Source organism: Triticum dicoccoides, chromosome 7B (assembly GCF_002162155.2).
Source record: "Triticum dicoccoides isolate Atlit2015 ecotype Zavitan chromosome 7B, WEW_v2.0, whole genome shotgun sequence".
NCBI lineage: Eukaryota > Viridiplantae > Streptophyta > Magnoliopsida > Poales > Poaceae > Triticum > Triticum dicoccoides.
In genome coordinates, this window is record NC_041393.1 from 450,511,655 (window position 1) to 450,525,585 (window position 13,931).

General features: G+C 46.3%; 2 protein-coding genes across 2 annotated transcripts; both read left to right on the forward strand.

Annotated features, from left to right (window-relative positions):
• Positions 1-5,666: 5,666 nt before the first annotated feature.
• Positions 5,667-8,042, forward strand: LOC119335536 (pentatricopeptide repeat-containing protein At1g08070, chloroplastic-like). The gene has a single exon (XM_037607654.1). The coding sequence runs from the start codon at positions 5,668-5,670 to the stop codon at positions 7,579-7,581; it is 1,914 nt and encodes a 637-aa protein (XP_037463551.1). The 5' UTR covers position 5,667; the 3' UTR covers positions 7,582-8,042.
• A 1,620-nt stretch (positions 8,043-9,662) lies between these two features.
• LOC119335828 (protein SUPPRESSOR OF NPR1-1 CONSTITUTIVE 4-like) lies at positions 9,663-11,938 on the forward strand. Its single transcript, XM_037607899.1, has one exon. It carries the CDS (start codon positions 9,887-9,889, stop codon positions 11,846-11,848), a length of 1,962 nt encoding a protein of 653 aa, XP_037463796.1. The 5' UTR covers positions 9,663-9,886; the 3' UTR covers positions 11,849-11,938.
• Positions 11,939-13,931: the final 1,993 nt, after the last annotated feature.

The following is a 13,931-nucleotide window of genomic DNA, read 5'->3' on the forward strand; positions in this document are numbered from 1 at the left end:
TCATAGGCTTGCTGGACGGTGATGGGTTGGATGAGATTTATCATGTAATCAAGTTAGTTTTGTTAGCGTTTGATCCCTAGTATCCACTATGTTCTGAGATTGATGTTGATGTGACTTTGCTATGCTTAATGCTTGTCACTAGGGCCCGAGTGCCATGATTTCAGATCTAAACCTATTATGTTTTCATGAATATATGTGAGTTCTTGATCCTATCTTGCAAGTCTATAGTCACCTATTATGTGTTATGATCCGACAACCCCGAAGTGACAATAGTCGAGATACTTCTCGGTGATGACCGTAGTTTGAGGAGTTCATGTATTCACTATGTGTTAATGCTTTGGTCCGGTACTCTATTAAAAGGATGCCTTAATATCTCTTAGTTTCCATTAGGACCCCGCTGCCACGGGAGGGTAGGACAAAAGATGTCATACAAGTTTTTTTTCCATAAGCACGTATGACTATATTCGAAATACATGCCTACATTACATTGATGAACTGGAGCTAGTTCTGTGTCACCCTATGTTATAATTGTTACATGATGAACCGTATCCGATATAATTATCCATCACTGATCCAATGCCTACGAGCTTTTCACATATTGTGTTTTGCTTATTTACATTACCATTGCTACGGTTACAATTACTACAAATCTGCTACTATTACTTTTGCTACTATTACCGTTACCTCCATACTACTTTGCTACTAAATACTTTGATGCAGATACTAAGTTATCCAGGTGTGGTTGAATTGACAACTCAAATGCTAATGCTTGAGAATATTCTTTGGCTCCCCTTGTGTCGAATCAATAAATTTGGATTGAATACTCTACCCTCGAAAATTGTTACGATCCCCTATACTTGTGGGTTATCAATAAGTATAGCTAATTCTTTTGGTGTTTCATGTTCCATACGCATAATTAAAGATAGAGAAAATTTATAACCAAAAATAAAATCTACTTAGAGATAAAGGAAATAAGCACATGAGAATATTCAACCCATGCTATTGCTCCCCGGCAATGGTGCCAGAAAAGGACTTGATAACCCACAAGTATAGGGATCAATTGTAATCTTTTGGATAAATAAGAGTGTCGAACCCAACGAAGAGCTAAAGGTAGAATTACTATTCTGTCAACTTCTATCGATCACGGATACATCTCTACACACACTAACGTCTTTGGGAGAATAAAAAAGATAGCTTTGCAAGATAATAAAGAGCTAATTTTTGTTTTAATGAAAAATAATAAAGTAAAGGCTTTTGAAGAACAATGAGAAAATGTTTGTCCCTAGGTAATTGAATATGGCATGACAATGATACTTATCATACTAATGAGGGAGATGATTAAGCTAACATACTTTTCGTACTTGCATCACATGTTCTTATGATTAGAATTCTCCTAAGCATCCACAACTACCAAAGCTTCATTAAGGTAAAACCCAACCATAACATTAAGTTTAATTCGCCAGGACTATATCTTGCTTTACGCAAGCCTTAAGCATCTCTCGCCAAGGGTTTTCTTATCTCGCATAGAAACTGGGTTGACCTAATTAATTTTTCCTTCATTCACTGGTGATAGCTGACATGCGACGCTCGCTCGGAGTGATCGCCTTGCTGGTTCGATACCTTTTTTCTCTTCTATTTGTTTTTCTTCCCGTTTATTGTTTTTCATTAGTTTTCTTCATTTTCTTCATGGTTTAGTTTGCTTTTTTTCATTTGTTTTCTTTGTTTCTTTGCTGATTCTCATCGGTTTTTCGTTTATCTTTGTTTTTATTTGTTTCTTTCTTGGTTTTCATTGATTTTTTGCTTTTCTTTGTTCATTTTTTTGTTTTTCTCATGGTTTTCATCGTTTTCTTTTTTGTTCTTTGTTTCTTTCTTGGTTTTGTCGGTTTCATTTTTTGCATTGTTTTTTCGGCATTTTATTATTTTGTTTTCTTTATTTTTCTTTATTCTTTTTGTGAATTTTCATTGGTTTCTTTTTCGATCAACACGTGTTAACTTTTTTTAATGCACTCTCAACATTTTTCTTATACATCAGAAATATTTTCTATACGCATGATTAACATATTTGAAAAACTTGATTAATATTTTTGAGAAGTTATTTATTTATGTTTACTTTTTTCCATACACATTGTACTTTTTGGGTATCCATCTAACACATATTTCTAATACATGTTTAACACCTTTCAAATACAAGTTTAATATTTTTTAATACATGATCAACATTTTCTGTTTCTTGGTTCCATTTTTTTGTTTCTTTATTGTATTTACAGTTTTTCAATTCTTTTTGCACTTGTTTTTTCGTTTTATTTTCATATTCTTTTTTATTTGGTTCCATTTTTTGATTTCCATTATCTTTTGATTTTTCCTTCTTTCTGTTGGTTTCCATTCTACATTTTCTTCATACACATTTAAAAAATTTCAAATACAAGTGGAATATTTTTTTAATACACGGTCAACATTTTTTAGACCCTTTAAAAAATCCAAATGCTTGATTACAATATCTCAAATACAAGATCACAATATTTTGATACTCGGTCTGCATTTTTTATATACATATTTTAAACATTTTCAAATGCTTAATTAACATTTTTAATACATTTTCAACATTTTTCCTATACATATTTAACTTTTTTAAAAAAATTTATATTAACATTTTTAATACATGGTCAACATTTTTTTTATACACATTTATCATTTTTAATATTCTTGATTAACATTTTTGGAACACATGGTCAAAATTTTTTCTATATATATTTAACATATTCAAATGCTAGATTAACATTGTATGAATAAAAGTAACATTTTTAATACAATATAAGTTTATTATTTTTGAACAGATGGGCAACATTTATTATATACACATTTAAAAATTTTCAATGCTTGATTAACATTTTTTAAATACTTTTTAATATTTTATTGAAATGCTTGATTAACATTTTTAAATACACGATCAAAAAATTTCATGCACATTGTGGGCGTGTTTGGTTGTCGTAGGCTACAGTAGCTGGATTGCATAGCCTGCTCAACTCAGCCTGGCTATGCAAATGCAGCCTCAAATGCACCATCTGCAAGTTAATTGGTTGCTTGCATGCCCTCTTACCTGCATGGCCTGAACCACACTGTCTGGTGTTTGGTTGCCTGCATGTTAGTGGACAAACCCAAGGCATGGTGTTTGGTTGTATGCAACGCCTAGTGTGTGGTAACCTCTTTGGCTAGTTGGTGAGGTTACCAGTGTACTTCGGCACAACCATGTAGCACACATCATAAGCAGAGCAGAGTATAAACAAAGGATCAACTACTTAACAACATATTTCAGATAAGCAGTACCACACTTCATAACAGTTCAAAGCCGACTTGATAGTAATTAGAAAGGAGGTGCCGTGGCCGTACTCCTTGGTGGCGAAGGCTTCGTCGTGCTTCCCGCACTTATTGACGACCTCAATGCCATCCTCGTCGAAGATGATGACCTTAAGGGTGTCGGGAGTGAGGAGCTTGAACATCACCATGTAGCCGATCTTGATCTGATGAACAACTGCGTAGGTGGCCCAACCTGATCCAGAGTCACCCTGCCGTTTGTCAGCTTCACCGTCACCTTCCAGGAGTAGCCAGTGTTGTTCCCGAGCTTGAACTCCGTCGGACCACGACAAAGTGCTTGATGAAGTCCAGGGGCATGGGGATGCACTCAAGTTTCGGTGCAAGGATGACCTTGCAGAAGTGAGTTGGGTCATCCTCCTCATGGTAGTGGTCGTAGTTGCGGCGCTTGTTGCTGGGGAGCTCCTCCATGCATCATCGTCGCCAACCTCAGACGTCTTCGGGTCTTCGTCGGTGGTAGGCAACAACACAACCTCCTCGGGCATTGGATGAAGGGGTTGCTTGCCCTTGTTGTCAACGGCCGGGAGCACCTCGGTGCCCATCTCACGGCTCTCCTCGATCTGCACACAATTCATGGAGTCAGGCACAACACAGAGTTCATGGCTTATTGAAGAGCATGTAGTTAAAACGGCATGACTGTCACTCTTTCTCCTCTCCATCGCGCCTATATTTACTCACCCTTCCCACCACTATTTACCCACCCCTCTCTTCTCTCACTATCAATCTTCCTCCTCTCCATCGCCATGAGCTCCAGATCCAGCTCTAACGCCAACCCCTTCCCGTGGGGGATTGGCTGGAGGGCCTTCTTCCTCGGGTGGTCGGCTGGTGACCGCACCAACGTCGAGAACACCATGAAGGTGTGCTTGAACTTCGGCTCCATGGCTGAGATGCAGAAAGAATCTGATGCAGTGCCCATGAGAGCCACTACACAAGAGCCGAAGACGGTGATTCCTGACCCAGCGAAGGGCACGATGGCAGTCAACATCATTCGCTGGGCCATGAATTAGGCCATCTCCGACGATGCTAAACAGATGAAGAAGTGGTCCAAGTACAAGAGCTACTGGGCTCCTAATGACCGTCGTGCCGCAGTGTACTCGGAGAGGGCAATCGTGCCGCCGGTGGTCATCGGTGGGGAGCCTAAGGAGGAGGAGGAAGAACCGGTGCAGATGCCAGTGAGGCGCCGGAGCCAGGCCGTTGTACCTGGCAGATCGACCCCGACTCCGCCGAGGACGATGACGACGACCCACCGCCCCGCACGGCGATGAAGAAGAAGATGAAGGCCAGCCACTCGACCCGCCACTCCCCACGCCGGTGACGACGGTCGCGGTTAGCCAGTGTGTATCCCCAATCCCCCAACCCCTCTTCTACTCCAACCGCATCTACCTCTATTCCGATCTTTCATGAACTACTATGAACTCCTATGTACTCGTATGAACTAGTATGAACTACTATGAACCGCCATGCTTATCTACCTCTATTCCCCATTCCCCTCTCCACCGTGGATGAATCTACCGCAGGATCAAACACGAAAAAGTAGTGCATGACAAACAGAGAAGTGCTTACTGCCATTGCCGCTGGCTAGGTGATGATCCGTTTGCCGGTGATGGAGTCTGGTGGTTTTCTTGCTCTTCTTCGATCCACCGCCGCCGGTGAGAGTTGGGAGAGTGGGGAGAGGGGGCGGTGAGGCTAATAATTGCCGACGCTTCGGGAAGCAATGCGGCTTCTCGAGCGTGACTGCGCGCTTGCAGCCGCCAACGCCCACATGCACCGATCGGGCCTGCCCTGGAGAAACTGCCGATTCGGGCGTTCCGAGGGAGCCAGACCCAAGAGTGCTTTAAAGTTCGTTCCATGTGGGCCGAACAGTAAAAGCAGGCAACCAAACAGGCCGGATTCTTCCCGGGCGGGCCTGGTTGGGCCTCATGCAGGCAACCAAACACGCCCTGTATATTTTTTGTATACATTTTTCATACACATGTGAACATTTTCTCTATACACATTCAATATTTGTCAAAAAATTGGTTAAATTTTTTTGTGAATATTTATGTAAAGTGATTTTGTAATATAGTATTTATTTAGAATATTTGGAATTATTATTTTTTGATGGGAAGAATATTTGGAAGTATAAATGGAAGTAAAGAACGAAATCAAAAAACATGAAAAAATAAACAAGGAAACGAGGCCGTAGCCTCCCGCGCGGCTGGGCCGGTCCATCTGGAGCTCCCCGACGCTAGAGCTTCCCTCTGCCTCGCAACAAGCGAGACATAGGGACGCCCAGTTAACCGCCTCCGTGGCCACACGATGCTTCCCTCCATCCTTTCAAAATCAAGAAACGCGCCGTCACCCGCCGGACACCGCCGCCGTCTCCGTCATCTCCTCTCCTCTTCGCTCGGCAGGGCTACAACCCTCCCACCCACCACCGCCATTGCAGCATCACCACCATCTCCAAGCACCAACTCCCACCTCGCTTCTTCCCCTCATACCTACCACCACTACACCTCCATCCTCCAATCCTGCGTCGCCGCTGGTTCTCTGCGCGCCGGCAGGCAGCTCCATGGCAGGCTCCTCGTCTCGGGCCTCGGCCCTGACACGGTCTTGTTCACCAAGCTAGTTGATCTGTATGCTGCCTGCGGCCATGTTGGGCACGCGCGCCGCCTGTTCGACGGAATGCCCAAGCGGAACGTGTTCCTGTGGAACGTGCTGATCAGGGCCTACGCGCGGGAGGGGCCTCGCGAGGCCGCGGTGCAGCTCTACCGTGGGATGGCGGAGCATGGTGTGGAGCCGGATAACTTCACATACCCGCTGGTGCTCAAGGCATGCGCGGCGCTCCTGGACATGGAGACCGGGAGGGAGGTGCACGAGCGCGTCTCGGGCACGCGGTGGGGCCAGGACGTGTTTGTGTGCGCAAGTATTGTTGACATGTATGCCAAGTGCGGGTGTGTGGACAATGCTCGAGCGGTGTTTGATGGGATTGCTGTGAGAGATGCTGTGGTGTGGAATTCGATGATTGCTGCATATGGGCAGAATGGGTGGCCCATGGAGGCGCTTTCACTGTGCCGCGACATGGCTGCCAATGGTATTGGGCCCACAATTGCTACTCTGGTGAGTACAATATCAGCGGCGGCTGACGCCGCTGCTCTGCCTAGAGGGAGAGAGCTGCATGGATTTGGGTGGAGGAGGGGATTTGGGCGGGAGGATAAGCTGAAAACTTCCCTTGTGGACATGTATGCCAAGAGTGGGTGGGTTCAGGTGGCTCGCATTCTCTTTGAGCAACTTATGAAGACGGAACTCGTTTCTTGGAATGCCATGATATGTGGATACGGGATGCATGGCCATGCTGACGAAGCGCTTGCACTGTTTAACAAAATGAGGGGAGATGCTCAAGTATCTCCTGACAACATCACTTTTGTTGGGGTTTTATCTGCCTGCAACCATGGAGGGATGGTAGAAGAAGCAAAAGAATTCTTTGATCTGATGGTGGATGTGTACTCCATCAATCCAACGGTGCAGCATTACACTTGCCTTGTAGATGTTCTTGGTCACACTGGTAGGTTTGAGGAAGCATATGATCTCATCAAGGGGATGCCTATCAAACCGGATTCAGGGATATGGGGTGCGCTTCTCAATGGTTGTAAGATCCACAAAAATGTTGAACTAGGTGAGCTGGCCCTGCAGAAGTTGATTGAGCTTGAGCCTGAAGATGCTGGTAATTATGTGCATCTATCAAATATCTATGCTCAGTCTGGGAAATGGGAAAAGGCTGCAAGGGTGAGAAAGCTAATGACCAACAGAGGCCTGAAAAAAATCCTCGCTTGCAGTTGGATTGAGTTGAAAGGGAAAACACATGGATTTCTAGTTGGGGATGCATCTCATCCTAGATCAGATGAAATATATGAAGAGTTAGAGAGATTGGAAGGTCTCATGAGTGATGCTGGTTATGTGCCTGACACAATGCCAGTTTTCCACAATGTGGGTGATGATGAAAAGAGGAATATGGTGAGAAGCCACAGTGAGAGGTTGGCCATTGCGTTTGGGCTCATTAGTACACCTCCTGGGACAAAGCTTCTTGTGACTAAGAATCTTCGAGTTTGCGAGGACTGTCATGTTGTTATCAAGCTGATTTCAAAGATCGTGCAGCGGGAAATCATCATAAGAGATGTTAACCGTTACCATCACTTTGTAAATGGTGAGTGCTCTTGCAAAGACTACTGGTAGCTTTCACAGTGAATAAACAAGTTAATTTTGCTCATATATGGTGCTAGTTGTATTAGTCTCGTACGACAGAAGATGTGGTCTTTTCCAAAACAGCACAGGTCAGCCAAAAAGAAACAGCTCAATTTTGAGAATTCGAAAGTGACTGGAAATCTGTGATTGTCTGTTACTGTCAGAGTTCACTGTGATGTTGTTCTACAAGACAAGCTTGGATGCTGACTGAGCCAGCACAGAGTTGCAAAACACAAAGGTGATGACTTTGATATGGAGCACTCATGTATGTACATAAATCATTCAGAGATGAAGAAACATGATCGTGTTCATTGTGGAACAACTGGTTCTCCACTGGTCTTGCTTAAATTTAGTCCTTGTCAGGAGGGGTGTACACAAATTCAAGGTTGGCCTTCATGGTTTCAAAATGGTAAGCAATATATAATGGGGGGAAATCTCGTTCTGATTTTCCATACTGGCAAGCTTTTGTCTGGAGGGCTGAGTTTGTGCCCTGATACCTATCAAAGGTTTGTAAAAAGCCTATTACGCCACTGGAATTGCATCCCATGAAACTATTGGTCTTCATGAAGATATAAAATTATTAATTGAAGATGGAAATAACTATTAGAAGTTGATGCGGTTGCACTACCTTACAAGGTAGAGGAACCCGTTCATCTTTATTTCTGTGTCATGTTCGATCTATTGTGTTGCATACCTATCCTATTCTTCTGTCTTGTGGGAAATATCCATCCTACTGTTTGTTATATAATCAAAAGAAATAACCCTTTATCAGATATGAAGTCTGTTGGCCATTTTTCTATAAGTTGCAATATTGTCGAGGACTTCAAATATAAGTTCTTACAAAGTAGCACAATGAATGAGGCTAGTTGCATTAGTTGAGAACTTTGATTTGGTGTTAACATCTTTTTGTGTGAGTCATTATGGAGTAGCAAAACTTTGATTAAGCGACTGGCTTGTCAGTAGTTTATCGACATTTGAAGAAACAAATCTAGCTTTGGCACTCCATTTCCCTTTTTAGTTGGCTGACTTGTTTTGCATCTGTCACCTCTTCTTTTAGGACTACACTATACACTAGAAGAATGTCCCTACTGAGAAATGAGAACCTGGAAAAATTAGTATGGTTCCTGCAGTATGAAAGATAACAGTGTTATCTTCTCAGTTATCTTTCACTTCACTCTGCACTGCTTCCCTGCACCAGATTCCTGAGGATTTGTGTATATTTTTTGGCCCAGGTTCCAGTGTGGGTTGTGATGGACTGCTAACTATCAAAAATGAACTCCCTTTGTTTGCTGCATTACTAATATGTACTTTTCTTTTGCATAAACAACTTGACATGACATCAGTTCTGTGTCATAACTTATACAAAGTTGTACCTCGAAAAGAAAACTTATACAAAGTTACAGGGTGGCATTTTGCGAGTTTCAGGAGAGGTTTCTTTGTAACTCTACCTGCACTAAAGATCTTCCCCATCTGCACGTTGACCATGAGAAATGTGCTATGGCTGGGTTCCTTCTATGTTCTATTAGTTTAGGCCTTTAGGGCATAGCTCTACTTGCACTTTGGACCAGGTATGTAGCTGGCTTTTCTCCTTGGAATTTGCTGTTGTGATAAAATTATTTCCCCTGCATCTTATTTGTTTCCTAGTGATGGAGCTAAGGCAAATTGTATTTTACTATGTTACATCATCTTATAATCACATTCATTAGTTACTATTCATATCAATAGAACTGAAAATATCCCAGGACTTCAGAAGTGCCGTTATTTCAGTTCTCATTCTTACTTGGGTCTACAATGTCAGTTCACTAGCTAAGTTTAAGTGCGATGTACATCTGTGTTTGCACTTATTGAAGCTTCAGAGACTATCACTGCAACCACCATGCAGCTCCTAATTTTTTTCCCTTCCAACTTTTAATTATACACCTAGCATATGTGGAGAGAGAGAGATATTATTAATAAGATGCCGTATAGATCGGTTTTGTGGTGGAATAGTAGTAGACAGGACCTTTGCTACGTAGTCGGCTGTCTTTTTTGACCTGCTGCTGTAGAGACAAATGGATTTGTGTGGCGTTGGCTGATGCACTCAGTACAGCTTGCTCCACCATGCAACTTGCTTCTTGCCGGCCGGTGCCTGTCTTAGTCTCTCCAGCGGGGAAGACTTCATCTTGACTCCCTGCTACTAATCCCCAATTTTTTCCCTTGGCAATTCTCCTTGCATGAATACTTTGCATTGCATTACAGTCTTGAAGCAAGATTCATCAGTTCTGACGTGGATGCCATCCTCTGCAGTTGCAGTACCATGGCTTCGCCTCATCGGCGCCTCCTCCTCTTCACCGTCGTCGTCTTCCTCCCACAAGTGTTCTCCCAGCTCCCCAACATCTGCGGGACAAAGGCCAATGGCCGGTACGCCTGCCCTGACTGCTCCACCTCTACTGCAGCCACCTCAAACCGTAGCGCCGGCTTCGAAGCCAACCTCCTCCGGCTCCAGGCCTCTCTCCAACACATGGCCGCCACGGACGCCAGCTTCCTGAACTCCACTTTCACCACGGGCGCCAGCGACACGGCGGACACGGTCTTTGGACTTGCCATGTGCTTCGCAGACGCGGAGCGGTCCGACTGCTCTTCTTGTCTCGCTGGCGCGGCAGCTGAGTTGCCCGGGACCCGGTGCGCAGGCCGCAGGGATATTGTCCTCTGGTACGGGCACTGCCTCGTGCGCTACGATGACGCCCCCTTCTTCGGCAGCGCGGACACGTCACCGGCGCGGCGGTTCGACGTGCCCAACCCCCACAACTTCTCCGATCCAGTGAGCCTGGGTACGGCGCGTCAGAGGCTGGCCGGGCGGATGCTCCCTGCCGCGGCGGCCTCGGCGCTCCGGTTTGCCTTTGACGCCGAGGAGGTCACACCAAACATGACGCTGCATGGGCTGGCACAATGCACGGAGGACCTGTCCCCCGAGGAGTGCAGCCGGTGCTTGGCGTCGCACATGGTCTGGCTCGCCGGATGCTGCGCCGACATGGACGGTGTCCGTCTAAACGGGCCCAACTGCTACCTGCGCTACGAGTTCATGGCCTTCATGCCCAGCATGCCACCGTCCATGGCACCCCTGCTACCTCCTCTTCCGGCGTCTGAACCAGGGACTCCCTCAGGGAGGAAGAAGGCTAGAACATACATACTTGCGGGGACCCTGAGTGCATTGGCGCTGCTGTGCCTCTTTCTTCTGGGAGCATTTCTGTATTACAACAAGAAGTTTCATGGCTCACTTCCTCCCATGCCCTGGAAGAGGGACACACCGGCGATCGAATCCTTCCTGCGTCGGCAACATCCGAGGAGGTACAGCTACTCGCAAGTGAAACGGATGACGAAATCTTTCTCCCACAAACTTGGCCATGGCGGTAACGGTGTGGTCTACAAAGGCAGCCTCCTGGATGGCCGCGAGATTGCCGTGAAGATGCTCAAGGACAACAGGGACGTCGATGGCGAGGATTTCATGACTGAGGTCGCCAGCATCAGCAGAACCTCCCATGTCAACGTCGTCACACTGCTGGGATTCTGCTTGCAGGGTAGATCGAAAAGGGGACTCATCTATGAGTTCATGCCGAATGGCTCCCTTGAAAGATACACTTCTGGGAGAGGCACTGAGCACAACTCACTTGGCTGTGAGACGCTGTTCGACATTGCTGTCGGCATCGCGCGAGGCCTCGAGTACCTGCACCGAGGTTGCAACGCGCATATTGTGCATTTTGACATCAAGCCTCACAACATCCTCCTGGACCAGGACCTCCGGCCTAAGATCTCTGACTTTGGACTGGCCAAGCTGTGCTCCCAAAAAGAGAGCACCATCGCAGTGTCCATCGCCGGAGCTCGGGGGACGATTGGGTACATCGCGCCTGAGGTGTTCTCCAGGGGAGTAGGGGCAGTCACCAGCAAGTCCGATGTCTACAGCTACGGCATGATGATTCTTGAGATATCTGGGGCTAGGAGGAACATCGATGATGATGATTTTGCTGGTTCAGGGACAAGCAGCAGCAGCAGCAAGTATTTCCCCCAGTGTTTATACGAAGGCTTAGATCAGTTCTGCGCAAGCGCTTGCGCGATCGATGATGGCGAGGCGACCGAGTTGGTGAGGAAGATGGTGGTGGTCGGGCTGTGGTGCGTGCAAATCTCCCCTTCGGACCGGCCTTCCATGACCAGAGTGCTCGAGATGCTGGAGAAGAGCGCTGAAGAGCTTCAGCTACCACAACATGCTCCGCGTGGACTTTGAACACGCCGAAGACTCGGCTATCTGAAAATTATACAGCTAAATGATGAAATCATCGTTCAGATTTTGAATTCAAATGGTTTCATTCGGTGATGCATGCACTTCTTGGTGTGTGGTTTCTTTGAATTCACATGGTAAGTTTTGAATTCAAATTGTTAAGTGGTCGGACCCTTTCCCGGACCCTGAGCAAGCGGGAGCTACATGCACCGGGCTGCCCTTTAAGATGGGGAGCCTTGGCGCATCGGTAAAGTTGTTGCCTTGTGACCATGAGGTCACGGGTTCGAGTCCTGAAAACAGCCTCCTGCAGAAATGCAGGGAAAGACTGCACACTATAAACCCAAAGCGGTTGAACCCTTCCCCGGACCCTGCGCAAGTGGGAGCTACGTGCACCGGGCTATCCTTTTATGTGCAAAATTCAACCATCACTACTAGGAAATACCTTATATAGGTAGAGGATTAACAGTAGTGTGGACAGTAGTGTGGACTTAATGGACATCGCTACTGCTATTTAGCAGTAGAGCGGGCACTGAACCTGTGTTGTAGGTGCGAATTAGCAGTGGCGCTGGCCTGACAGACCAACGCTACTACTATGCAGGCCCCGCCATGTCCCCACGGGCTGGCCACGGTAGCAGCACGGGTCACAGCCCAACGCTACTGCTAACCCCATTAGCAGTAGCGCTTAGCTTAACATTAGCGCTTCTACTGTGGCCAGCCTGGGCCCAGCCTACCCGTCCCCATTTAGCAGCAGCGCTGGCCGGGAACCCGCGCTACAACTAACGGGTTTAGCAGTAGCGTTGGGTTCTGGCCCGTGCTGCTGCTAAGCAGCCTTATCCTCTCTAACGGCGTCCGTTGCTCACTCTCCTCTCCACTCTCTCTACCTTCCTCACCTCCTGCCTGCCGTCGCCACACCGCCGTCCTGTTCGGTAAGCCTCCTCCATCCTTCGCCCATCCTCCCTCCTCTAGCTAGCCGCTGCCCCTCCTCCCTCCTCGAGCCGCCGGCCGCCCCTCTTCCCTCCTCCAGTCGTTGCTGCCCCTCCTCCCTCCTCCAATCGCTGCTGCCCCTCCTCCTTCCTGTAGATGTCGGCCCTCCTCTCTCCTCCAGCCGTTGCTGCCCCTCCTCCCTCCTGCAGGCGCCGACCCTCCTCTCTCCTCCAGCCGTTGTCCCTCCTCCCTAGGTTTTGGGGGTTTTCTTCAAGTTCTAACATTTCTTCAAGTTCTAGGTCTAAATGGAAATGAATTGCTAAATGATCCTGCTATATGCATGTTTTCATAGGTTTTCATAAATGTCGTAGTAGTAGATGAGTAGGTTAGTGTCTTGCACAATAAAAATGTGAAACTAGTATTGTGACGCCCGGGTAATTAAGCTACAGTAATCCCCACTAATGATGCCACGTCACCTCGGTTACTGTGGATAAACTCGCGTTAGTTCGGAACCTAGTTCGAATTTCAAATTCAAAATCGAGCAAACAATAAAAGTTTTCAAATATTAAGATTTAAATGTTCGGAGTGAACCAAATAATACATAGGTAATTATGGTGGAGAAACCAAACTTTGATGAAATGTTTAAAGGCCCTAAAACAATTAAAACAATAGTGAACACAATTATTTAAATACCTTTTGTAATTAATAAAATGTCAAACTAATTTATTTGAGGATTAGACTTTTTGTGACTATGGACTAAGTTGAAATACTAAATTAGATGCTACGTGTGTATTTTAATAAAACTAAAATAATAGGAAACAAAACTAAAACAGAAAAGGTAAAATAAATAAAAGTAAAAAACAAAAGAAAAGAAAAGGGACCCCCACTGGGCCAACCGGCCCAGCTGACAGCCAGGCCAGCCCAACTGGCCCACCCGCACGGCCCAGCCGGCCCCCACTCCCTCTCCTTATCCCCACACCCCGCAAAACCCTAACCCACTCACGCACCCACACCCCACTCCCCCGCTGGATCTGGATCGGGGCAACCGTGCCCCGCCCCCATCGACGCCCCTCGCCGGAACCCTCCACCCCGACGAACGCCGCCCCCTGCCTCCTCCCAGGTGCCCCCCCCCACTCGACTGGATCGGGGAGGGGCCAGAACCCGC

Excerpts from the sequence above, each read along its gene's own strand:
- LOC119335536 (XM_037607654.1), top strand. The coding sequence starts at position 5,668 with ATGCTTCCCTCCATCCTTTCAAAATCAAGAAACGCGCCGTCACCCGCC.
- LOC119335828 (XM_037607899.1), top strand. The coding sequence starts at position 9,887 with ATGGCTTCGCCTCATCGGCGCCTCCTCCTCTTCACCGTCGTCGTCTTC.